The sequence below is a fragment of the Bufo gargarizans genome, chromosome 9, assembly GCF_014858855.1.
Source record: "Bufo gargarizans isolate SCDJY-AF-19 chromosome 9, ASM1485885v1, whole genome shotgun sequence".
NCBI classification, from domain to species: domain Eukaryota; kingdom Metazoa; phylum Chordata; class Amphibia; order Anura; family Bufonidae; genus Bufo; species Bufo gargarizans.
In genome coordinates, this window is record NC_058088.1 from 18,487,624 (window position 1) to 18,514,712 (window position 27,089).

Below are 27,089 nucleotides of genomic sequence, written 5' to 3' on the forward strand. Positions count from 1 at the left end.
GGCGGGGGTGCGACACCCTGTAACCCCCAATAATCAGCTGTTCTGCAGGACTACATAGCGCCATCCATTGTGCAGTGGACGGAGCTGGTACTGCAGCGCTGCTCGCCGTCAAGTCAATGGTAACCAGCTCTGTCGATTGGGTAGTTCAGGCACTGTTGGACCCCCATTGACCTGATAGTGATGGCCTATCTTGAGGATAGGCTGTGAGTAGTAAAGGAGTGGACAATCCCCTTTAAATAAATGTCATCCAAACCCACCGGGCAGCAATCCAGTGTCTTCTCCAATGTCAAACGTCGAGAGAAACAAGGATGGGGCTGCTAGACTCCTGTTCTCAGGGAGATAAGCCAATGCCTGAGGTGTCCAGGAAACATGCATCCTCGGCTCAGCATGCGTGTCTCTGGGGAGAGAGCTGACAGCCGGGGGGTGGACGACTTCTGTGGCTGTCACCTCATGTATCAGCACATTTTAGTTTACAATGGATTTCAATGGGTTGCCATGGGCGACAAGGAACCTTCAGCGTTGACAGGACAGTCAGCGTTGTCTTAGGGCATTCACAGTTTTTGACAAATTAAGGGGATTTTCAGCAATTCTAACGTCCATAAATTTGAGCTTAATGGGGGTCATCTACTAAGCCCAGGGTTTTACTTCGGTCTCCGATTCGTCTTTTGAGCTGGCTTTTTTTCCGGAAGAGGCGCATCATTTTTGTCGGGGGCGTGCGCCTTGCACCTTCAGCAGTCCGCGCACCTAAAGGGGGGCGTGCTACATTTTTAGACAAAAACTGGCGTAAAAATGTTCGTAAATGACCCCAATGACTCTGCTCTTGTATCAGTTGACAGGACAACGGCTGCCAGCATCGGTGACGTCACATTGGTCGACGCGGTCACCTGACCACACACCGGCGGGACCCCAGGATCAGAGTCAGGGGATCAAAGCGCAATCGATAGGGTAAGTAGGCGCCTGAGGTTGGTAGTTTGCAGTTTTGAGCCCAAATTTTAAGAAAAAAAGATTCTGTTTTAACATGCGATACCGCCACATGATGCCCATGGAAGCAGTTCATACCGCCGCCGCTGCAAAAAAAAAAAAAACAGCAGGTGAAAAAATAAAAATCATATGCATTGTGTGGAGTATGGACAAACGTGTCTTAGCAATGTTACATCATTCACATGCAAGGTTCCGACTCCCTGAAATGCTGGGAGTTGTGGTTATGCACTGGGGTTATACTTCCACACACCACTCGTGCCCCTCCCTGCAGGAAGTGTGGATCAGGCCCTCCTCCCATGACACTCAGGCCTGGCCCTCCCCCCACACCTCCAGCCGTAGATTACCCCCAGGGGTAGATTTTACTTTTGTCCAGGAGGGGAGGGGGGTCAGCTGGCAGGATGATCCGAAACCTGATGCACTGCACGGCCCCCCTCAGGGCTACGGTGAGATCTCAGCTGAGTCCCTAACACTTTCTCTTGTTGCAGAGCTTCACAAGTTCACGGCTGTGGGGATCTGCAGAGCATTGCAGCTTTCTGAGTGCTGAGCGAGACAGCAGAATGTGCAGAGCATTGCGACCGGCTTGTTTTTAGCTTTTGCATAGTGTGTTTGGTCCTGGATGTCTGTGCAGAGCATTGCTCTTTGTAGGGGGGACTTGGAGTTCTGGTCCTGGGCCCGTAAACAATCGGTGTATGGTGCTCGCCGAGTGCCATTTACGTGCCGTAATCCTCATGCTGTATGGGGACGAATGATCGTTTATACAGGGAGCGTGTTGTCGGCAACATGCCCCCTGTGTACACGGTAGATACGCCACCGCCAAATCAGCATTTGATTGTCTGTCAGCCGATTAACGGATGTATTCACACAGGGTATGAATATTTGTGCAAATGTTCTGCCAGCCCTATCATCGGCCGGTGTACAAGGCACATCTGCCCCTTCGTTTCGATCAATTTGCAGCTTCTCCCAGCGGAAGTCTCGCTCTGCCCCATCCATCAGATCAGCTCGAATGTCCGAGCATTCGGAGTACGGATCGCGTATACTTTCCACGGATCCGTACGCCAGACGCTTAGACGACCGAGCAGATCCAATGAAAGCTGGAGGAGAAGAGCCCCTTCGCTTTTTTTAGTTACCCTTTAAGGCCTCATGCTCCGTAATTACAGAACGTGTCCTATTTTGCAGACAAGAAGAGTAATTTCTAGCAATGGGAGTGAGAAAACTGCGTATTACCCGCGGAAGGTGTCTGTATTTTACGGATCTCGTGGTGTGATGACCTCAATATGGACAAGAATAGGACATGTTCTATAATTTGCGGAACAGCCACTCAAATGACAACCCGTAGAAATGAATGGGTCCGTGTGCAATCCTCAAAAAATGCAGACCAGACACTGATTGCAAAATACAGTTGTGTGAATAAGGCCTAAAGGGGTTGTCCGATTTCTCGAGGAAGCGGACAATAGATTGTTACCGGACAGATCCCGCACCGCTGCTCTGGTTACCCAGCTAGAGCAGTGACATCAGGTCGCGAACATGTAACTGCTGCAGACAATTACTGGCCTCTTCAGTGCACTGCTGAGGCCAATGATTGGCTGCAGTGGTCACGTTATCAACGTCACCACTGCAGTCGGGTAGATAGAGCCCAGCAGGTAAGAAACCATCTATTCTTTATTGCAGGTAGATGTCCGGTTTCCTCATGACACTGGACAACCCCTTTAAGGAGTGGGAAATCTAGACAATTGAGAAATAGGGCTCATGCACACAGTCGTTGCCCGGCCGTGTCCGTATTGCGGCCCGCAAACTGCAGGTCCACAATATACAGGGCTCGGCCGTTTATGCACCGCATCACGGATACAGACCCACTCACTTAAGTGCTTCTGTGGGGTTTCTATCCGTGCTTCTGCACCGCAAAAGGATTGAACTTGTTCTATTTTTTTTTTTGTGGTGCGAATGGATCACGGACCCATTCAAGTTGAGTGCAAACTGCACGGATGTTGCCCGTGCATTGGCACCGCAATTTGCCATGTGCATGAGCCCTTAGGCGAGTAGCTGACAGATGAAGCCTCATTCACACGACCGTGTCCATGCTCAAATCCGTGAGAAGGTGGTCAGTGATGCATCTGTGAAGCTGTCCGTGTTTGGTCCGTGTGTCCTTCCCCCCCCCCCCCCCAAAGTATCTCTTCCTAATAATCTGTTAAACACAGATGGCATCCGTGTTGCTTCCGTGGCTTTTTACGAACCCGTAGACTATAATGGATTTGATGGATCCGTGAACACGGACAAAATAGGGCATGCGAGGTAAAAAAACCGATGCGTGAATACACATTAAAATGAATGGCGACCTGTGCTGTCTGTGGAGAACACTGACGTGCGAATGAGGCTTCAGAGAGAATGGCAGAGATTTTAGAAAGTCTCTAAATGTGCTCAAAAAAACCTTAATAAACACAAGGGGGGTCACTTACTATCCAGAAACACGGCTATATTAGGCGTATTTCTGGTGCAAATTGTGGTACAAAGGTTATATTTTCCGCTCATGCCAGATCCAAAAAAATGTAGGTGGGGGTTGGTCCGCAGGCTCGTCTCATTTATCATTTTTGTACACCTGTTTTAGGAGTAGAAAATGGTCTAAATGTAAGACAGCAAGGAAGCTGGCAGACTGGAGCTGGATGCCGGTGCCTCTTCATAACTTTGGCGGATCCACCGCCAGATCCAGGCGTCTAAAACGCTGGTCTTGATAAATGACCCCCAAACTTTTTCTTATAAAGTGGAGTAGTTTCCCCATATGAACCAATCAGAATGCTTCTTTTATTTTCAAAGGGGCCTTTGAAAAGTGAAAGCTGTAATCTGATTGGTTCCTATGGATAACTCCCCCACTTTTCCTTCGTGCCAGTCTTGATAAATCCCCCCCCGGATGTTTTCTTGGTTTCTCTATGCTAAGGCCCCCTGCACATGAACATGGGCACCCCGTGGTCGTGCTGTGGCCCGCAATGCACGAACACAGTCCGTGGGGCGGCCGCAGCGGATCGCGGATTCATTCACTTGAATGGGTCCGCTATCCTCCCGTTCCGCAAAAAGATAGGACATGTTCTATCTTTTTGCGGAACGGAAATACGGGAAGAAATCCCACGGAAGCACTCCGAATTGCTTCCGTAGGGTTCCGTTCTGTGCTTCCATTGCGCATCTCCGTATTTGCGGAACCATTCAAGTGAATGGGTCCGCATCCGTGATGCAGAATGCCCATGGAATGGCACCCGTGTATTGTGGCTCCGCAAATGGGGTCCGCAATACGGCAACGGGAAGCACGTTCGTGTGCAGGGGGCCTAAGCCTGATCTGGTGGTGCCTCAAAATGGCTGCTTGTTGCATTATAGCTGCCAGTATCGGTCAGATATAACTATTAGATCTCCACTAGGTAATTCCTTACTGGGAACAGACTTGCCTTCGTTAATCGGGGATGCGAGGTTTTACAACTTACTGAAAATTTCCAGTATGGAACGATGATCTGAGTATTTGTGACTAATCTGCCCTCTCTCCAATCTCTAGATCTCCTTCCATACCTTCCGCAAGTTCCATGCTGCCCCTCCGCTCCCCCGCCAACCAGTCCCTGACCTCCGGAAGACTCTCGCCCGCTACCTGCTCTCCCTCCAGCCTCTTGTTAGTGAGGATGAGCTGGAGAGCACCCGGGAACTGGTGGAGGAGTTCCTACGTCCTAGAGGACAAGGAGAAGAGCTGGAGAGGCAACTACATAAGAGAGCGGAGCGGACTGATAACTGGGTGAGACCACAGGAGCTTACAGTCTAGGCTTGTATGAGACCAATATGTTGATTACAACCTCACACCCAATGAATATGCATCTAAAATGGTTGATCTTCCATGTTGTCACCTTGGTGTAAGACGTTGTACGCTATGTGCTAGATGTTGCCAAGAAGCCCTAGACGTAAGCCGGTCCTAGACATTAGATGAGTTGGCCAGTTGTCAGGTGGACCGTTTATATAGCGGGTTGGGAATCCTTGACCATTGGTCACGAGTATCAGTTGTTCTGGGCTTGAAGGTCAACGACTAATGATCGGTCACAAAACGGAATGGCTTTTCTATGGGAGGGGAATGTCGAAGACATCTACTGCGCCATTGGCCATCTTCATTAGCCAACCAGTTGCGTAGCTATAGGGGGTGCAGAGGTAGCAGTGGCTACCGGGCCTAGGAGTTTGAGGGGGTGCAAAGACCCTTGTGCCACATTAGAAGACACTAGTGTTATAGAAAGTGCATATTGGGAGGGCTCTGTCATAGATTTCGCACTGGGGTCCATAATCTTCAAGAGACACCTCTGACTGGAGAGATGGGGTTGGTTTCAATTTTTGTCTCAGGCAGCAGGAACTCTATGTGCTCCCCTGCCCCTTGCAACAAAGCACTGATGGAAGGGGGGCCCAAGATGAATTCTTGCCTTTAGCTACGCCCCTGCAGCCAACCGTGTTATTTTATTACGTTATTGGTGCTCTACGTAAAGTTTTGGTTCCAAATGTCAGACCTTCCTCTAATGTCTATGGCCAGCTTCACCCTAATCTCTCTTCATCCACCCATTTACTGACCTCTCTCTGCCCTTTGTAGCTCACAGACTGGAGACAAGAGTGTGTATACCTAGAGAATCACCTACCACTCCCTGTACATTCCAGCCCGGCTGTCATTCTCCCTCAGCGGGAATACAAGGACTGGAGAGGACAGCTGAGGTATCTATCTAATCACTACATCATTCATCTCATGTTCACCTGACTCTAATGGTGACCATACACATTAGGTTGATGGTTGAGCAGCCAATGAACTAATGATGGTCCAGTGAATGATCGTTCCACTGAGGCGACCGTATATATTTGAGTCCCCATTGGACATTACAATTGTTCAAACTGGTCATAAAAGCCTAAAGAAACCTGGCGAGGGGAGGAACAATTGTCCTGAGAATGTTCTTTCATGGAGAGATTGTTGATGGCTAAAATTTTAAACATGGCCGACTTCTTTCCTGGTCGATGGCGGTCTGTCATTGGTCAGCTAAAACAATTGGTCTTTGTTAGATTTTACATGGCTAATGATCTTTTTGTTGAAATCACCTGTTATGATCAACCAATGTGTATGGCCACCTTAAGTTCTCTGTGCTTCATGTTATGTTATGTCCACGGTTTCTCTACTTTTGATGGGTGGCCAACATTGGGGTCTCATATAGCTTTGGGGAAATGCTGGTTGAGAAGTCATAATCTCCTCAGTTTAGATATAGTCTATTGTCTAGGGTTACATTGTGTGGCTTGTGTGTCCATGTAGACTTAGTCAACATGTTAAAGTGGCTCGAAGAGGTCCAGTAGTCTATGGCAATGGCGTATTTCTAATATGGGTCCCATACAGATCAACGCTGTGGGTGCGCCAGGTCTGGTATAACGCACCTTGATGTGTCATGGTGTAGCGATGTATGATGACATCTATCTAAAGGTCTTGTCTGGGAGATGTTCTTTCTTAGTTCCCCCTCTATGAATGTCAGTCAGCTGGTGCTCCGAGACAGAACTGGGAGCTTATTAGAAGGTTATGGAGACCACTAATGTACTGTATATCTACTGGTTTTCAGATTTGCATCAAAACTAATTTGCGGCGTCCTGGATTTTAAAGCCAAACTCGAGAGGTGAGTTTGGTTTTCCATCTTTTTATAGCCCCATGTACCACATGATAACTCCACATTCAGAACACACTAGAGTCATATATTTAGCACCAAAAACTAGATCCAATTTTTGTCTTTAAAGGGGTTCTCCGGGAATTAAGAAAATGAAAATACTTAAATATTACTTTATTATAAATATATTACCAAATACCTTTCATTAGTTATAATGGCTTGTTTTGTCCAGGGAGCAATGATTGGGGAAATAAAATGGCCGCCATCCTACTAGTCCACACACAACCTGTCCTAATCACACAGGAGGACAAGTTACTTTACAACACTGAGTCAAAGACCTGCCTCCTCCTCCTTCTCCTCTCTGCTCGTCAGATCCTAAATACAGCTGATAAGATCTTCAGCTGAATCTCTGTAGGAATGGAGTTCATGAGGAGACATGAAGTACAGAGAGGAAGGACAGGACAGACTATGGTAATGGATACTGCATACAAGTGCTGCTGCTCATTCTCTACATTCCCACCTCCTTTCTGTATGTCCTGTGTCTGTCACGACTATGCTTGGTCGTGACTCTTTGTGTCGCATGCAGTTGTCAGCGGTCTGCTCTTTGTTGTCTACCGCAGGTGAGGGCAGTTAGTTTGTTGCCTCACGTGTGGTTGCCGCTGACAACATGATGTTGGCAGTGTAGCAGCCTGAGCTGGTTGCTAGGCGGCTCGCTGTCAAGGCATGCGGTTGTATCTGGCAACATGTATTTGAATGTGTTCACTTTCTATGTTTGGTGTGCACGGGATTTAGTTGTGTGTGCATTTCCCCTTTAAGTGACACTTACCTTGTCTGGTGTTGGATAGGTTAACTCCTTTCCTAGTATGTGTGTGTGGGTGTGGCTTCTTGGGCTATTTAGCTCCTCCTGGATGCCTGTAGCTGAGGGGTACTCCAGCCATGCTTTATGCTGGAGTCATCCTCCTGGTCTTTATATGCCATCAATCCAGTGAGGGCCACCCTTGTGGTCATACTGTCACGGATGAGAGTGGGGAAAACCCTCAACCGTGCGATGTCCATAGGATAAGGGTAGCTGATAGGCCAGGACGACAGGATCAGGGAGCAGGTCACCTCCTAGCGCGTCCCTAATTCTGACCCTGACTCCTAACCAGATGAGCCAACCCAGATGGTAGGAGGGCTCATACTCCGGAACCTAGGGTCCCTACTAGCCCTCAGGAAAACCCTGGACTAGGAGCGACCTGTTCCTCTTAGACACGGACGAACAGGAGTCTCCAGTGGCCAAGGAGCAAGGAGATGGGAAACATATACAGCATATGGATATGGCAGGTGAGTTAAACCAGTACCACACCTACCTGCCACAGACACGCTGACTGGAACCCTGCTCCCTGATCCTGTCGTCCTGGCCTAGCAGCTACCCTTATCCTATTGACATTGCACGGTTGAGGGTTTTCCCCACTCTCATCCGTGACAGTATCCTAATGAGCTCCATTCCTACAGAGATTCATCTGAAGATCATATTAAACTGTATTCAGGGTCATAATCCCTGACAAGTAAGAGAGGAAGATGGCGCAGCTCTTCAACTTGTCCTCCTGTGTAATTAGGGCAGGTTTTGTGTGGACTAGTAGGATGGCGGCCATTTTATTTCTCCTGATGATTGCTCCCCTGACAAAACAAGCCATTATAACTAATGAAAGGTATTTGGTAATTTATTTTTAATGAAGTAATATTCAAGTATTTTCATTTTCTTAATTCCCGGAGAACCCCTTTAAATATATGACTCGCATATAAGAGAGGTGTGAATAAACCCCAATGTGATGCTCCGCCATTGATTGACATTGACTCTATAATACTCCAGTGTTATGTACTTTCATGAGCTTCTTTTTTATTTAGTTTTCACATTGTTCTGGTTAGTCTATAGCGATGTCTGGAAACTGTCGTCAAGCAGGAATAGGCTAAGTGTACATTATGTATAGTGTATTACTGTACAGCAGCGGCTGCATGAAGCGCACGGCGTCATAGCAACCAATGACGCCGTGCGCGCATGCTGTCAGCAGGAATCCCGGCCGGGTTTACACGGTCCACTCTCGGCCGCAGAACACGGCCGTGTGCATGAGGCCTAAAAGTGCAGAGGGCACAGCAGTTGCAGAGAGAGCAGAGCCTCTAGGTGTAATGGTAACGCCCCCATTGCTCCTAGAGACTCATTTGCATATATTAAAACATAATCTTTCTCAGCATTGCGGGCACATATGAACATGGGACCAACACAGATGTCTTCAGCAGCCAAGTGCACATGTAACAGGTCAGCCAGTGTCATAGGTACAGAACTGCTGACAGATGCCCTTTAATATACCAGTGTGTGCTCTTTCTTTTCTTCCTTTCTTAAACTATTTTCTCCTCCTGCTTTCCGTTCACAGCCCTGGTGGTCTGGAGGAGTTCTGGAGAGGCCAAAGGCTGTGCCCAGATCAATATTACAAGTTCTTTGGATCCTGCAGGGAACCCGGAACCAAGAGGGATCGAGTACTCCTCCATCCTCGGAGAATATCTCATCGTGTGACCGTCTGCAAGAACTACCAGGTGACTCCAGTGCTGGGTGATGGCGGTCATCTTGCTCCTTGTCTAGGGCTGGATCAGACGTGTTAGTGGCTTACAGTATATCGATGCTAGACACATGGACATACATTGAATGTGGCTGACACACATAACACCTCCAGAAAAGCCATTGACACCCGCGGTGGAATATCACCATGGGACAGGTCAGGAGATGAGATGAAGAAGCTTTGGTTCTTGGTATAGAACCTCGCATCTTGTGGATGGAAATTTCCAACCTCAAATGTCGAGCACAGGATGTTCTTTGGAAGAGATGAATGTATTTATGGAAATAATTTGCTTTGTTGGAGATATCAAGTTATGGAGATCGCTTTACAAGCGCTGAGAGGAAAGCTGTACCAAGCAATGTGGTTGATTCATTGTGAGGATCGATGGTGATCTCCACTCATAGACTCAGATTTCCACAAGTTACTAGAGGACTAAAGCTAGATTATTATTTTTTCTCCCTCTAAGTCTTCATACTTTTCTACTATTTTAGTCTAAAAGGAAGCCTATCACCAGGAAACTCATACACCTGGCACACTACCTTGTAGGACTAGCTTAGCTAGATGTAATGATTCCTTCCACTTAGAGATCCGTTGCTTCATTCTGGAGAAAAAGTACTTTTAATCCATGTGCATAGGTTAGGTGCACTGAGGGCGGAACCAAGTCACTCTGTGCACCCTTGCTCCTCCTACTTCCTCTTCCAGCTCCTCCCTCCTCTTCTTGATTGATAGGACCAGGCAAGATGACTATGCAGGAACTTGTCCCTGTCAGTCAAGAAGAAGAGGGAGCAGGAAGAGCAAAGGTGCACATAGTAGCTTGGGCCCGCCACTCGGTGCACTTAGTCTAGAAGTCCTTTTTCTCCAGAATTAAGTGAAGGATCACTAGGTGTGATTACATTCATCTGAGCTAGTCCTATAAGGCATTGTGCCTGGTGAACGTCCTGCTGACAGCCTCCACTGTGCTCCATCCATCTCCTCTGCTTATCAACCAAGTCCCTTCTGTCTTCACCAGTCGTGGTTCCAGTCTTCTGAGATGCCACTCTCCCTGTCCTGTGTCCTTTCTGCATGTCACTTTGTTGCTTCAGATCTCTTGGGGTTTAGTTCTCATTTTTTCCACTTTCAGTTCTTCTAATGTCTTTGAAATTTCAGCCGGCCAACGCTTGAAAGCTAATATTTAGCAACGCTGAGACAGCGGGATGCTCTGGGTGGGGGAAGGGGGATTCGGATTTGTGGAACAAGAGTGGCTTGGCTTGTCGTCGCCAATTTTCTTAAAAGGTTTTCAATTGTCTTCTCTAATTTTCGACAAATTCAACCTTATTGAAGAACTGCAGTTCCCTTATAAAATTGTGGAAATGCGGATCCCTATGGCGCCGTTTCAGCCTCAGTTGGCCCCCAGGCACAATGATGCCATCATGGTCACCTGTGCTTTGTATGTGTCTCTCCGCAGTTTTTTGAGCTGGACGTGTACAACAGCGATGGCTCACCGCTGACCGAGGATCAGATCCACCAGCAGATGCTTTTCCTTCGTGCGCACTCCAAAAAGACGGACAAGGAGCCTGTTGGTGTGCTCACCACTGACCACAGGAACAGCTGGGGGCGAGCGTACAGCAGCCTCATTCGAGGTGAGTTTACCTGGATTAGGAGGATGAAGCTGTCCCTTTTAATTAAAGGAGTTGCCCACAGGGACCCGGGTGTCTAATCGGCGGGTACAAGTGTAGGGCTGTCTACGGCAGTCCTATAGAGTTGACTGGAGTAGCAGCAGCACACATGCATAACTGCTGCCCCATTCAAACATGATTGTCAGGGGGCCACAGCAATCCGACGCCAATTGGACATTGGTCATTTACTAACTGATACGTATATCTGTCGCAGATTGCGGCACAAAAGTTATCTGCACTGCTATCTGAGACTTTTTCCCTGCTCACGCCAGGTCTAGAAGAGGGGGCATGAGTGGGGAAGGGGGCAGGCCGGCCCTTCTCATTTATCATTTTCTACGCTTGTTTTAGGCGTAGAAAATGTTCTAAATCGACGCCAGCAAGGAAGCTGTCTTACATTTAGACCGGTGGTGGATGCGGCGAAGTTATGTAGAGGCCGGCGCCTCTACATAACTTTGGCGATCCACCGTCAGCGCAGGGGTTATTAAGGGGCCATTCACACGTCCGTAGTGTATTGCGGATCGTTCTGCAAACTGCGGATCTGCGATGCACCCGGCCGGCACCCCCACAATTGCGGACAAGAATAGAACATGTTCTATTTTTTTTCAGGGGCAGCGGACTGGAAAATCGGGGCCGCACTCCGGAAATGCGGATGCGGACAGCACACTGTGTGCTGTCCGCATCTCGTCCGGCCCCACAGAGAATGAATGGGTTCCGGACCCATTCTACGGACGTGTGAATGGACCCTAAGACCGATGTCTAAAACACTGGTCTTAATAAATGACCCCCATAGTGTTTGTAACAGGACAAGCCCTTTAACTGAGCAATGCTTTAGAAGGAGACACATTTACAATGCTGCATCTCCATCCTGATCCCCCAGACCGCCTGAACCGGGAGTCCGTGCGCAGCATCCAGCACAGCCTCTTTACCGTGTGCCTGGATGCTACAGCGCTGAAGTTCTCCGAGGAGCTGTACAGCAGCCGTACTGCCGCCCAGATGCTGCACGGAGGAGGGAGTCACGCCAACAGCGGCAATCGCTGGTTTGACAAGACCTTGCAGGTACATAATGTGTATAAGCTTCATACTTTGCTCCAAGGCAAAACAGATCCATGTTGTGATGTCTATGCAGGATTGGAGGGGGCGGAGCATGACACAGGGGTCCTCATTGTGGTGCACGAATGATGCAGTGAATCACTTTTGCCTGTGGTTTTATCATTTCCCAATCCTTCCTTAAAGAGGTTGTCCAGGATTTGTTTTCTTGTATCCCTTTGCAACCTAGTGGTACTTGTGTAAAGCCTATCAGCATCTCCATGGCTCCTGGGCTGTCTCCACTGGACTTCCTGTCCCTGCCTGTCAACTTCCTGCATGGAAGGGGTCACATGTACAGCTTCAGCCAATGAGTGCCCTCAGTGGTGACTCAGCAGTGATGTGCCGCTTGGGGACAGGTCACCGCTTAGACCAGTCATTGGCCCCATCAATGTGGAGGCTGCCAGGCAGGAACTGGAAGTCCAGTGAAGAAAGCCCGGGAGCCAAGACGGTGAAGGAAGTGGAGAGGAGCAGGTGAGTATAGATCTCTCCCCAGGTACCACTGAGGTGGAGGAATTCAGAAAGTGGACAACCCCTTTAAGCAGTTGCAGCTGTATAGTACATGTGTCCTGATATGTTGCGTGTAACCAGCATCTTTTGGGTCTTTGATTCCCTCTTGATAAATGGACATTTGCTCTCACCGTACCTGAGTGGGCGGGCTCTTCCTGGTGTGATGTCAGAGCTGTGTGCCCTGAGCCAATCAGCTGTCTTCCCCTCCTTTCCCTCCTCCCTGTCTCCTATTTACTGTTTTACACTAGATGGATTTTTTGGGGGGGTTAGAGGAGGCTTTTGAGGGAAAGAGAATCTTCCAGATGTGCAAAGGTGAAGAGCATGCACAATCTAGTTCTGCAGTGATTAATTTTTACTCCAGTATCATTGTCTAACTCTGGGTTATGCTCCGTGGAGCTGATACATATAGCATTGAGTAACTCCGAGTATCACCCCTGCAGTTTGTGGTGGGAGAAGATGGCAACTGTGGACTGATTTATGATCAAGCGACAGCGGATGCCTCTGCCGTGCTGACCATGCTGCGCCATGTTCTCGACTACTGGTGAGTGCGGGGCATAACTGAGCCTCAAGCCTTTGGCTTATGTAACTTTTTGCAATACTTTTCTTATGTTGCAGTGATCCTGAGTCACGTTGTATCTTGTTTTTATGTGTAAATTTGCATTGAGAATTCTGCTGGTTTCCTTCTACCAGAGAGCAGTGCATTGTGGGAGCTCAGGTGACAATCGGACAGGCATACCTATGTCATTTGGAGAGTATCATGCATGAGGGCTTTTCTAATTAATAGGACCCGAACACGATACTAGCACCTGTACCACCCTGGAGAGCCTTAAAGGTATTGGCGAGACCGCCACCAATCAGATACTGACCTTTCCTTTTTTTTTTTTGTCAAAACCCCCTTTTCTGTGAAGACCTGCAAAGGGAAGCGTACTGGGTCCCGGCCCCTTCACTCCCTGCCGGTGTCAGTTTCCTCACTGTTAACATCTATCTTGACACCGCTGCAGCGGAAACCTGCTCCTCTTTGCATCACATGACAAATTAACATGCCGAAAATTTAAAAGGCCGAGGAGCGTGTTTTCTACACCCGTGCAACAAAATTGTGCAGCGTGCCACACAAAAACGTGCACAAGGTTACGGTCCACCGCAGGCCCTCCCCCAAAGGAGTAGGGCCCCCCATAAACCTTTCCCAGTCCCTCCGGGCCAGAAGGCTCCTGCAAGGGACCGAGACAGAACGGGCAACCCTCGGCCGAAGCTGAGGGTACGCCAAGTCTTTGCTCCGGCTTCCATCTAGGCTGCCACCCAAGGTGTCGGCACAGGAGTTTCAACAACTAGGCTGGACTTTCCCTGGAGGGAGAGCCCAAGGGGTTTTGCAGGGGGGTGCGGAACCAAGATGGCCACATATACCCCCCCCCCCCCCAGACCTCTAGGGGGGTACCCGTAAGGGCGCCGCCACCTAAGAAATCCTTGTGACAAACAAACGTGTAAAGTGAACACACAGTAAACAAAAAAGTTAAATAGTGAATGTGTGCTGAAGCTCAGCCCGGACATCCGGCCGGAATTATAAAAATTCCTCCTCCTTACGCCAGGCCTGACGGTCGGGCAAAGAATAGAGGTGCGTGCGCTCAAAATGTGAGAAAGTGAAGTGCGTGCAAATGTGCCATCACTCAGTGGGCTCCCACCCCCAGTGGGTTCAGGCACCCCTGGGGCACTTCTGCACCACTTCTGCCCCTGGCTTAGATCCAGCAGAGCCCTTGGTCACCTAGCATAGGGCACTAATGTTCCAAGCCGTACACCCTACGGATGCTGTGTGGTTCTCTGCCTTACATTCTAGGGGCCCGGTTCTACCTCCAGAAATGATACAAACCGATACTACACTTGATCTTAGCCAAAAGGCCAAGAAGCAATTAACATGACGAAAAGGGAGCAGGACACAACTATGGCCACCGATTGGCTGCAGCGGTGTCAAAGTAGTTGTTGACAGGTGGCCACCCGAGACAGGAAGCCAAGGTCAGGGAGAGAAGGAGCCCGGACCCAGCGGCGGGGAGCAGGTAAGAATGCTTCCCTTTGTAGCTCTGCCCAGGAAAGAGGGTTTCCCAACATCCCCAAAAGTGGCCTTCCACTTTAATGGGTTGTCTATTTCTTTTATATTGATTGCATATCCTCAGGATAGGTCATCAGTATCTGATTGGCGGAGGTCCAACTTGTTGCACCCAGAAATCGGGTGCTTCAGTGAATGGTAACCAGCTCCGTCCACTACAGCATGGATGGAGCTGTGTAGTTTCGGTGCCTATTTCCAGGGCTGCTTTGGAACTGCTGATCAACGGAGGTGATGGCCTATCCTGAGGAAAGGCCGTCAGTATAAAAAGAGTGGACGACCCGTTTAAGTTGAGGTAGTCGTAATGTTAACTGCTGTCTGTCTCCAAGGGGCAACCAACAGAATTTTTAAGGCAGATCGGATTGTGAATGGAGACAACATGAAATCGCTTACAATTGGCACAAAAACAGTAAAAAAAACAACACCAATTATTTGTGAAGTTGTTCATCTATTTCTATGAAATGTCCTAATTTTGGGGACACTATCTCCTTATGGTGAGCACCTTAAACGGCGTGAGGAGTCTTATAGGTTGAACATTGAAGTCTTACGGGATAGCTGCCTTACATCTGGCGGCATCGGAGGCGGAGCTTGTTAAGAGCTCATTTGCATACACTCTTCCCAGAATTCCAGAGGAGCATGTTTAGCCTATAAGACTCTTCATGCCGTTTAGGCGCTCTCCATAAGGAGAGATGGTATCCCCCAAATCCTGACTTGGTCCTCTCGCCTAGTCAAGCTAGTACTCTCTACTGTGCACTGATGAGGGGCAGTCACCCCGAAACAGCTGTGTGCAGATGAGATGCTGGCTTAGTTATTATCTAAGTCATGTCTCAAGGCCTGTTTAAAGGGTCGAACATTGACTTATAGGATAGCTGCCTTACATCCCCAGCATCAGAGGCAGAGCTTCCTATGAGCTCATTTGCATCCCTTCTTCTACAAAATGTCCTAAAAATTGGTTGTAACTAATCCTCTGGTCATGAAGTGGTTAAAAAGATGCTACAGTTCAGATCCATATTGCAATATACCGTTGGCCCTTCCTTATACCAGCTCTGAGGGCCCCAGTCTGCTGCCGCCCCGCACTCCTCTCACCAGGGTTCCTCCGCCAAGAAAGCTCTACTTCAACTTCCCTCCGGAGATCAAGCAGCACATTGAACAAGCCAAGCAGAACCTGGACATGTGAGTTGGGGGAGGCCCGTGGCTCACAGTGGGGGGGGGGGAGGGGGGGGGGGGGTGTTCTCGTCCGGGCTTTTTTTTCCCCCCGTGAACGTCTCTTCTCCGTTTCTGTTCTCCTTCAGATTGGTGAATGATCTGGACATCTGCTGTTTCTCCTTTCCTGACTTTGGAAAGAAATTTCCACAGCGGTACAACATGAGACCGGGCGCCTTCCTGCAGACCTGCCTGCAGCTGGCGTACTACAGGTACGTGCTGCGCTCGATAAGATCTGCCCCGCCCCACGAATATCACTGACTTTTGCCTGTTTGCGCAGGTTACACGACTCACTGTGTGCCACCAGCGAGGTCGTCTCGCTCCGCGTGTTTCATCGGGGGCGGTCGGACGTCGTGCGCTGCTCGTCCCCCGAGGCCCTGGAATTTGTTCAAGCTGCAGATGATCCAAACAAATCGGTAGGTTTTGGGTGGTGGCCACGTCATGTGACGCATTCACCGATCCTTATGGGAGGAGCTATGTGATATACGTGACTTTTAAAGGGCATCTGTCAGCAGTTTTGTACCTATGACACTGACTGATAAATGTGCGCTTGGCAGCTGAAGACATCTGTGTTGGTCCCATGTTCATATGTGTCCCCGCATTGCTGAGAAAAATGATGTTTTATTATATACAAATGAGCCTCTAGGAGCAACGGGGGCGTTGCCATTACACCTTGAGGATCCACTCTCTCTGCAACTGCCACGCCCTCTGCATTTTGACAGCGCCAGGCAGGGTAAACTAGATCACGACTAGCTCTGCCAATCAAAGTGCAGAGGACGTGGCAGTTGCAGAGAGAGCTGAGCCTCTAGGTGTAACGGTAACGCCCCTGTTGCTCCTAGAGGCTCATTTGCATATATGAAAACCTCATTTTTCTGAGCAATGCGGGCACATATGAACATGGGACCAACACAGATGTCTTCAGCTGCCAAGGGCACATCTGCTGACAGATGCCCTTGAACCCCTTCCCACCCACTGCATATGCATTTACGGGCTTAATCACCGGTACCTGTGCTAGAAACTGGTTAATTTACATGCTGGGTTGCATGGCGCTCTAAACTACAATGGGATCAGGATCCCCAGAGATCTGGTACAGTCTGTAGCGAAATCTGGCAGCAGCTGTTCTGTAATCCTGCAGCGCCACCGCAGGAGAAACAAAGCATTGCACTGTTAACATTGAAATCAATGGACTGTCCATGTAGTGCATGGAATTGCCGGGTCCTCCAGAGTGAGAGATCCTCTTTGTAGCTGTTAGCCCCTCCCGTTATAGATGAGGGTCCTTTAAATTCAGCCTTCTAATCCCACCCTCGTGCAGCTAAGGCGGTTGTTACAGTGTGTCAGTGCAGGCAGTCCCAGGAGTGAAACACAAATCTTCCTCCTCTCCTGGACTACAGACTGACTACTCTTACCTCCGCTGATTGAAACTCTGCTGTGCAGGCAAGACTAATTTGAGAAGGATTTAAAGACTGCTTTGATTCATTGACAGCAAGCAGAGGTTTATGCTCCTTTTTATCAGTATTTTCTGTCTTTGCATAGGCAGAAGAGAAGTTTTCCCTCCTGGTAAGAGCTGTAGAAAGTCACCAAGCAGCCACAGAGCAGGTGAGGTTTCCCCGCTATCGTCGCATCCATCGTATCAGTGATTGTGTCCGCCGCCTTCCGTTTTCTTATTTTTCTCGTTTTTTTACGAATCACATTAGACGGGGCCTTGAAAAATCGTCTTCTTCCTAAAAATTAACTTTTATACGATATACATTAAAATATACACCTAGGATGTATCACAAAAACAAACATGTAGTAAAGGGGTACTGTGGTGTCAACCCCACTGCTGGCAGGAAGGGAAAAGATACTTCTTGACACTAAAGCGCCTGTATATGCGCTCAAAATGTAACCAACCAACATACACACAAACAACATATATTGGGGTTCATCAATGAATAACCCACTTCTGGTAGAGCAAGGAAAAGATGTCACTGCCGCGCCTGTGTGGACGCAGGCAGTCTTACCTTACCGACCAGGTGACTGGGATCAGCACAGCAGGGGACCAGGCCTGATGAAAAGGAGTATAGACAGGAGTTGTAGTCATGAAAATAGCGGTACTGTGCCCTATATCGCCCTATATTCTTGATAGGAATGGGGCCTATTTTCATGCTACCTGTCTATACAGAGCACTCGCCCTAGAAAGGGCGACCCCGTCCGGATGCCTGTCCCTAGTTAGGACCTGAACCCTAAGATAAAAAAGAACAAAAATAATAATTGCTGTAGTGACTACAAGCCTCCCGACGTGGCACGTTTCTGTCGTGTCGACTCCTCAGGGGGATTTAAAACTAGTAGAGACCAAAAAAGGGGCAGAAAACCGCTCTATAACCGCAGGTAGCAGTCTGGTATACACTGTGGTTAAGCGGCATCTTAGAACACTAGACTCAAACAATAATAAAGTTCAGAATCTAGGGGCAGGCATCCGTGGTGCTGGATCGCCATGCTGCAGAGGAATAAATGCTTCTCCGCTTTTCAGTGTGGGAGGATAAGATGGTCCTCAGTCTGGTGGTGTCCCTATCATTCAGGGGGTTCTTCAACCTATGTTTGAGTCTAGTGTTCTAAGATGCCGCTTAACCACAGTGTATACCAGACTGCTACCTGCGGTTATAGAGCGGTTTTCTGCCCCTTTTTTGGTCTCTACTAGTTTTAAATCCCCCTGAGGAGTCGACACGACAGAAACGTGCCACGTCGGGAGGCTTGTAGTCACTACAGCAATTATTATTTTTGTTCTTTTTTATCTTAGGGTTCAGGTCCTAACTAGGGACAGGCATCCGGACGGGGTCGCCCTTTCTAGGGCGAGTGCTCTGTATAGACAGGTGGCATGAAAATAGGCCCCATTCCTATCAAGAATATAGGGCGATATAGGGCACAGTACCGCTATTTTCATGACTACAACTCCTGTCTATACTCCTTTTCATCAGGCCTGGTCCCCTGCTGTGCTGATCCCAGTCACCTGGTCGGTAAGGTAAGACTGCCTGCGTCCACACAGGCGCGGCAGTGACATCTTTTCCTTGCTCTACCAGAAGTGGGTTATTCATTGATGAACCCCAATATATGTTGTTTGTGTGTATGTTGGTTGGTTACATTTTGAGCGCATATACAGGCGCTTTAGTGTCAAGAAGTATCTTTTCCCTTCCTGCCAGCAGTGGGGTTGACACCACAGTACCCCTTTACTACATGTTTGTTTTTGTGATACATCCTAGGTGTATATTTTAATGTATATCGTATAAAAGTTAATTTTTAAATAAGGATATTTCCCCACATTTCTCATTTGTGGGCCACTTTGAGCTTTGGTAATCTTGAAATATCAGTGGGACTGTTTTCACCAATAGTCTCAATCAGATATTTTCACTTGGTTATACCAGCGACCAGCCAGTAGGTGGAGCCAGTCTATTTCTTGTGTCAGATGTGACGGCATGTCCCTTTCACACTAATAACGTCAATCACTAGTGTGGGCGACCGAATTCATAGGATATCAGGAAATCGCTCGAATAGCGGTTCCCTAATATGTTATTGGGATCTTCTCGGCGGCTGTGAGACCGATTTTGGTCAGGGTATATTTAAATCGTTGAACTCCAGAGAGGAGTAGATGGCATTGGTGAAGTCTGTCATCTCAGACCGCCACTGATTTCTGGAAAGAAGGGGCTCATTACAGAGATCATACCCCTTTCGCACTGCACAGAGATTTCCACCAACAGAAAGATCTAAAGAAGTTTGATCTCTTTAAAAAGCCTGTTCATTTGAGGTGTCAATGTTGATCTGAGATGACAGGTTTCCAGAATGAAAGGGCTGTACAGCCATCACCCCCCTTTGGCGCTGCTCAGAGATGTCTGTTACTGGCAATCTCTAAGCAGTGCCAAATGGCTGTGATCTCTCCATTTCTTTCCTGGTGTCGGATCTCCGACTTCATAGACTCAGGTGAGAAGGGGACATTGGGAATTGATCTCCACCACTCATTTCCGTAATGAGAGGCTGGATATAGAAATCGGACCCCTTTGGCACTGTGCAGAGATTTCGCAGTACCAAAGGGGTCTGATCTCTCTGTAGAAGAAACCGGAGGGTCTGAGATCGTAGATCTATAGAGAGATCGTACCCCATTGGTTTCTGTTACTGAAAATCTCCGAGCAGTATCAAAGGGGTATCATGTCTTTACTGAGCGCCTTCAGTCAGTGGTGGTCTAGGATCACACACTCCACCAATGTCGTCTCTATCTATAGCTGGAGTTCCCCTTTAAGCAAAGTCTATGATCTGAGCCAGTGATATGGTCGAGTTTCCTGATTGTCCCCGGATCCGGCATGGACTGTGACATGTCATGGAATGTCTTTCCTGTTCACGTGACCTTAGCATGTATTTGTGTTCCTGTGATTTCAGCCGTGTGGCCCCCTAGTGGATGCGTCCACAATAGCATGGGTATGTAGATGTGCATGTTATACGTACGATTGCAGTGCAGTGATACCTGGAGTAAGACATTAACCCTTTCTTGCATCCTTCTTAGGCTACTTTCACATCTTCGGCTCTGCGATCCGGCCACCAGTTCCGGCAGAGAATGTTGGGAATTGGCCGGACACAAACCGGTTTCTGTCTGCCCGGTTTTCGGCATATTTGCCGGATTGTGGCCGGATCCCCACTGGACCCTAGGGCCGGTTGCATCTGGAGAATCCATGCCGCAGATGTGAAACTAGCCTAAATTGTTTTTTTTATTGCTCCAAGGCATCCAAATAAAAAAAAAAAATTACAAATACAACTTTTCAAATAATTCTGGTTAAAAATGTCCTGCCGTCGGTGTACACAGCTCCTATGCAGGTCTATGTGTTGCTGAGGTTACAGACTACTAAGAAATGTTGTGTAGTCTGACCCTACAGCCCTTTTGTTTTTCCTGGTGTCTGTAGGTTAGCATAGGAGCTGCGTACACGGAACGGTTGGATATTTTTAATAAAGGCTATTTGCAATACAATAAAATGCATGGAAACGTCCACATACCCTTTAAAGGGGCACTCCAGGCAAAACGGATTCTTCACTGTGTAATGCCTATTGCAGGGCCTGAGGGGGATGATGTTGTATGACGAGGAATGAGCTGCTGACAGATACCTGACTGATCACCTGTGGGTGCTGCATGTCCAATCCATCTTTCCCCCCGATATCTACCATTGAGTGCAGCGGGCGCCATAGCCGCCGGGTTTCCGCTATTTTAAATAGCAGAGACCCGCGGCACATGTATGCGATCAGCCATAAGGCTAATCGCATAAATTTTTCAGATGCCGTGGTCAAATGTGAGCATCTGAGCAGTCCAGAAGCCGAAGACGCGCGGAAGACAGCGTTCCCCGGCTGAGATCGGGGAAATTGTTACATTGCTCTTATAGACCGAAGCCTCAAGCAGGTTTCCGTCTATTAGGGCTGTTTCACACAAGCGTGAATGACAGCCAAGCCCCGCTCCGGACAGCAGAGACACGGAGCATTAACATGATAACACTCTGTGCCTTTCTGTGATCTTTTTACTACAAAATCACGGTGAGCACTTTATCTCACTGTGATCTTGTAGTAAAGAGATCACAGAGCGGCACGGAGCGTTATCAGTCATGTTACTGCTCCGTGTCTCTGCTGTCCGGAGCGGGGCTTGGCTGTCTTTCACGCTGCGGATTACCAGCATGGCATCCGCTCGTGTGAAAGAGCCCTTAGAGGAATATACCAATACAGGCCACTAGGTGGCAGCACTGTATTGTTATATTGAAAATTAAGTGTTCAATGATGGCTCTATAACTATCATTGAACACAATGGGCGGCAGTCTAATGATTGCCAGTTATAGTCACCCGGGTGTCTTAAAACAGTTAAAAAAAAAAAAAGTAATAAAAAATATAAACATTTAAATCTCCCCCCTTTCCTTAAAATAAAAATAACCAATTACTTAACCAATAAAAAAAAATAAACATCATGGTCATCGCCGTGTGCGGAATAAAAACAGCCAATTTGCCATTTTTTTTCTCACTTCAACTCCCCAATATTTTTTTTAATGAAAAGTAATAAAAAAGTCGCACACACTTCCAATTGGTATCACTGAAAAGTACAAATCGCCCCGCAAAAAAATGAGCCCTCGCACAGCCCCGTACACAAAAAAGTTTTAGCGGTCAGATAATGGTAATAAAAAAAAAATTCTCAAAGGTTTTAATTTTTTTCAGTATTAAAACGCAAGAAAAATTGGTGGTATCGTTGTAACCGTACTGACCTGGAGAATGAAGAGAACAGGTCAATTTTACCGCATAGTGTACGGTGTAAAAAAATTAAAATAAATAAAAACCTTTGCGGACAAGCAATTGCGGACAAGAAAAGGCATTTTCTATGAGAGTGATGGCGATGTGCGGTCCACAAAATGCGGATTGTACATTGCCGGTGTCCGTGTTTTGCAGATCCACAATTTGCGGATCCACAAAACACATACGGACGTGTAAATGGACCCTAAGGCCTCGTGCACATGACCTATGAAGGGCCAGCTGTTCCGTAAATACGAACAGTCCTATCCTTGTCCATAATGCGGACAATAATAGGACATGTTCTACTTTTTAATCGTCGCCGTGGCCATATGAGGGCTTGTTTTTTTGCGGCGGGATGAATTGTGCTTCCTAATGGCACCATGCAATGTTCCATATAATGTATTGCTAAACTTTTAAAAAAAAAATCCTCAAAAAATAAAAAAAACTGAAACAACACAGTTCCTAAGTGGTTGTTTGGGTTTCATTTTTCTGGCATTTACTATGCGTTAAGAATTGCGGTACATGAGAGCCTTATTCTCTTCGGTTTTATTGGTATCTTTTTGGAGAATATGACACTTTTTTATTTATATATTTATTTATTTTTTGAGGCAAAGGGATCAAAATAAACAATTCTGGCATTGGGATTTTTTTATTTTAGTAGATACGGCGATGCCACATTTTTTATTTTTTTTATTTTAATATGAAAAGTGGGTGATATGGGGTAAGTGAAAAGTGGGTAATATGAAATAGGGGATTTGAATTTTTCCAGTTGATTTTTTTTTTTTTTTTTTTTTTAAGTCCTTTTAGAGGACTTGAACCTGCGATTGTACTATTCACAGCAATACTTTAATATTGCTATGAATAATGACTTCACCAGTTTTCTATTACTTAACAGAAAGTCCCCTGTTGCCATTACAACCACTCTGCACCCCATGATTGTCGCAGTCGGGGGTCCATTCGGAGGACAGATGGAGCCCCCTTCTTTTTTGTCAGACTGTTCAATGCTCCATACGCTCTTTGGGCATACATACAGCTATGTCTGAGTGCGCAATGTAGTTAAGGGTCCGTTCACATGACCGTTTTTCTGGGTCCACTTCTGTTCTGCCATTTTGCGGAACAGGTGCGGTCCCATTCATTTCAATGGGGCTGCAAAAGATATGGACAGCACACCGTGTGCTGTCCGCATCCGTACTTCCGTTTCATGGCCCCAGAAAAAAATAGGCATTTCTATCGTAGGGCTGGTTTTGTGCGTTCCGCAAAATGTGGAACGCACAAGGCCGTAATCAGTGTTTTGCGGCTCCGCAATTTGCAGACCGCAAAATGCATATGGTCATGTGAAAAGGGTTTGTCAAAGTTAAAGGGGTTGCCTGACATTTCCATATTGATGGTCTATCCTCCCCATCAGCTGTTTGAAGAGGCCAGAGGCCGCCGTGCAGTACATTGCATACTGGTTGTGCATGGTATTACAGCTCAGGCGCCACTCACTTGAATGGGACTGTGCTGCGCTTATGCCATGTGGTCGATGTACAAGAAGACACTGGCCTGGTCCAGGGGGCCGGGAGTCGAATCCCCAGGACTCTCAGACAAACCTTTTTAAGGCTCCATTCACACGTCCGCAACCTGTTTTGCGGATACACGGAGCCACAGATCTGCAAAACACGGAAAGCGGCAATGTGCGTTCCGCATTTTGCGGACCGCACATTGCCGACACTAATAGAATATGCCTGTTCTTGTCCGCAATTGCGGACAAGAATAGGACATGTTCTATTTTTTTGCGGAAACGGAAGCACGGATGCGGAAGTGCGGATCCGCAAATGTGGATGCGGACAGCACATTCCGGCCCCATTGAAAATGAATGGGTCTGCACCCGTTCCGCAAAATTGCGGAACGGATGCGGATCCATTTTGCGGACGTGTGAATGGACCCTAAAAATGAATTGTAAAAGGCAGGGAAGGTCTCAAAATAATAAAAATAATAAGCTATACTCGCCATTCCGAACTTCCTCCATTCCAGTGTTGCCACTCTGATCCTCCCCAGCCATGACATTACATATACCGCATGTGATCACTGGTCTGGGCGGTATACGGTGCGAGACTGCTGTGGCCACTGATTGGCTGCAGCAGTCACATGCAGTATACAGGCACCTCACAACTGCAGTCAGAATAACAAAGCCTGGCGGGCAGGATTGGAGCGGAGCAGTTTCGGAACGGTAATTATTAGTTTCTTGAATGTCTTGCTTTTTGCCATTTACAATTCATTTACAACCCCTTTAATAATCACTCGTATAGCAGAGCTCGTGTGAAACTACTACTCTCAGCATGGCCCGAGGAGGGAGGCTGCTTAAAAAAATGTATTCTGACCATTTTCCCGGAATGTACTCCACCTTGGAAAATGCTGAATTAATTTGCACGTCGTCCTATTAAGGTCGAGGTCTGCGGTAAGCAATTATTATTATAATATTGATAGAGGAGACGAGACGACCATAGAAATCAATGGCTTCCTGATGACCTTGCACATTACAGGCGGAAGAACTGCGAACATTGTGTCCTCACCTCTGCTGCATAAAGGGTTTGTATAATGTCATAAAAAAACAGGGTGTTTTTCTCAGAAACAGCGACCCTCTCGACTACAGGCTGCCTCCGGTATTGCAGTTCGGCCCCGTTTGAAGGAATGGTGCTGATCTGCGATACCAGCCACAGCCCATATACAAAGGCCGCTGTTTCCATCCTCAGTATTTTCTACTCTCGTACAACCTTTCTGGTCAAGACTAGCCATTGAATTGCAATCTGCTTTCTTAGGTCTTACAAGGACAGTCTGTAGATGGCGCCATCCTGGCCCTGAAGATGCTGTGTATTACTTCCGGGATGGCCCTCCCGTCTCTGCTCATGGATACATCCTATGCGGTGTCTTCCCACTGGAAGCTCTTCACTGGTCAGGTCTGTGAATGGATATTCTAGAAAAGTGTTTCTAAGCAGAGTATCCCATAACCCATACTTCTTTAGGGCTCCATTTTCTGTTACACTGGCCCAATTCTCCTGCATAGATAAAGACAAAGGTAAAGGCTAGGTCCACCTTCGCAGCCAATATTTTCATTGTCCTAATGCATTAAGAACGAAACCTGAGGAATTTTGCAAACATTTCCTATTCTTTGTTTTCTGCAGACCTGTGGGTCTCCATGGTAACAGACAACAAACAAACAAACCCTGCGTAGTCTGATCCTGCAGTCCTATTCTTGTCCATCTGCCCCCTACGTCTTCCAAATCCATGGAGTTTGAGATGGCATACGTTTTGAAAAAGATGGAATCGACTGTGTCTGCGAGATCAGACTACACAGTATCCTTGTGAAACAGAAGTTTTGCAATGTATCATTGTGAAAGCAGTTTTACTAGTATGGAATACGGCTGTAAAGTGCCCAGGGGTGGGCTTTAGTTTCCAAACTGCCCAAGAACGCCCCCCATCCCCATGTTGTGTACGCCCTCTAAGCTGAAAAGGTTTCTTCTCCACTAACTTCACTCAGCCCTTTCCCACTGCTTTCTCCTCCTGTAAGATGTGCATGACATCCTTCCCCTCTCCCCCAACGTCAGGGAGATGTCTCAGCAAATTTCAAGCGGGTGCCATGGGCATGCACAGAACAATTCTCGGGGGCATTTGACCAGAAGAGGGAATGTTCTGCACCTGCGCCAGAAGAGGAGTACCCTGCACCTGTGGCATCTCCCTGACGTTGGGGGCGAGGGGGAGGATGTCATGCACAGTTTACAGGATACTGTTGGGGAAGACCAGGATCCAACAATATGGATTTTTTCATGTTTGATCCTCATCTCCTTCAGAGATAAGTAGTTTCAGAGGCTTCTGGTGGCCGCTTATCCATCTGCAGGGTGACTGTGAGACGAGGTCGCCATCATGTTTAATCATATGTTCTGGACAATACACTACAAATGGCTTCTATCTGAAGAAGAATGGTCATTGAATCTGTCTCCACAATACCCTCCCCGTACAGACCTAATACTTCTAGCAGCTGAGGGTTTGCTACAATTGTATCCAGTGTGGAAAATCCCATATCACAAATCTCTTTCTTGCCCCAATATTTTGTTACAGTGTAGAAGTCTGGTGTCCAGGCTGGATAGAGCTATAGCAGGCCCTCAACGGTGAGAAGTATCAGGTCAGAGCAGGTTTTTCCATTCATTGACAGCCAGCAGAGATCTTAGCAATGGTGACCCATTGAAACACAATATATATTAGAAAGCTGCAGAACTCATTCATTATATAATGCTGATCTCTGTCTTTCTGACTCTCGCAGGTGTCCTCTCCTGTGGACTGTGTGATGTGTTATGGGCCCCTGGTTCCTGACGGGTACAGTGTCTGCTTTGCCCCCTCTCAGGACAGCATCACAGTGTGCGTATCTGCATTTGACTGCTGTCAGGAGACCGACGCTCAGAGACTGTCGGACAGTCTGCAAGAAGCCCTGAGAGACGTACACTCCCTAATCCTGACGTGTCGGCCGGGGGACGAGTAGTCCGCTCCATTCATCATCGGCCCCCGAAAACTGCTGCATATTTATTGTGACAATGTAAGAATATTACGAGGGGTGCTTGATGTTATGGGACCCGAAAACGAACCGGTAACCAAGATATGTAAACAATGCGGCCTCGCTGACGTGTCACCAGTCATGTGACCTCACCATATACTCCTCTGCATATGCTTTACATGCAACCTCTGTCAATGAAGAGCAGGGAGTGGAGACAAAAACGGGGTATATATATATATACCTGTTTAAACCCATCTAACCCATCATAGCTGCTGCACTCATCTACCCCATTATTCATACTAGATCTTTTTATCCCGTTATAGCTGTTGCATCCTTCTGTCCCGTCATCCATCTACACCGTTACAGCTGTTACACCAACCGCCCTGTTATTGCTGCCTCATCCTTCTACCCCATTATTCATGTTAGATCCTTCTACCCCGTTATAGCTGTCTCATCCTTCTACCCAGTTATAGCTGTCTCATCCTTCTACCCCGTTATAGCTGTCTCATCCTTCTACCCCGTTATAGCTGTCTC

The 27,089-nt window shown here is 47.6% G+C and overlaps 1 protein-coding gene and 1 pseudogene across 1 annotated transcript; one reads left to right on the top strand and one right to left on the bottom strand.

Moving 5' to 3' along the window:
• The first annotated feature begins 1,284 nt into the window (after positions 1-1,284).
• On the top strand, positions 1,285-26,819 carry LOC122946119 (carnitine O-acetyltransferase-like). The gene is made up of 14 exons (XM_044305483.1): positions 1,285-1,424; positions 4,514-4,744; positions 5,576-5,694; positions 6,576-6,629; positions 9,029-9,188; positions 10,653-10,827; positions 11,741-11,919; positions 12,897-12,997; positions 15,593-15,721; positions 15,841-15,963; positions 16,032-16,167; positions 17,285-17,347; positions 24,829-24,966; positions 26,328-26,819. Exons 1-14 carry the CDS (start codon positions 1,380-1,382, stop codon positions 26,541-26,543), a joined length of 1,869 nt encoding a protein of 622 aa, XP_044161418.1. The 5' UTR covers positions 1,285-1,379; the 3' UTR covers positions 26,544-26,819.
• On the bottom strand, positions 14,282-14,358 carry LOC122919962 (annotated as a pseudogene).
• Positions 26,820-27,089: the final 270 nt, after the last annotated feature.

Excerpts from the sequence above, each read along its gene's own strand:
- LOC122946119 (XM_044305483.1), top strand. The coding sequence starts at position 1,380 with ATGATCCGAAACCTGATGCACTGCACGGCCCCCCTCAGGGCTACG. Across the intron at positions 12,998-15,592 it reads CGCCATGTTCTCGACTACTG|CTCTGAGGGCCCCAGTCTGC; the intron begins GTGAGTGCGGGG and ends TCCTTATACCAG. Across the intron at positions 17,348-24,828 it reads ACCAAGCAGCCACAGAGCAG|GTCTTACAAGGACAGTCTGT; the intron begins GTGAGGTTTCCC and ends CTGCTTTCTTAG.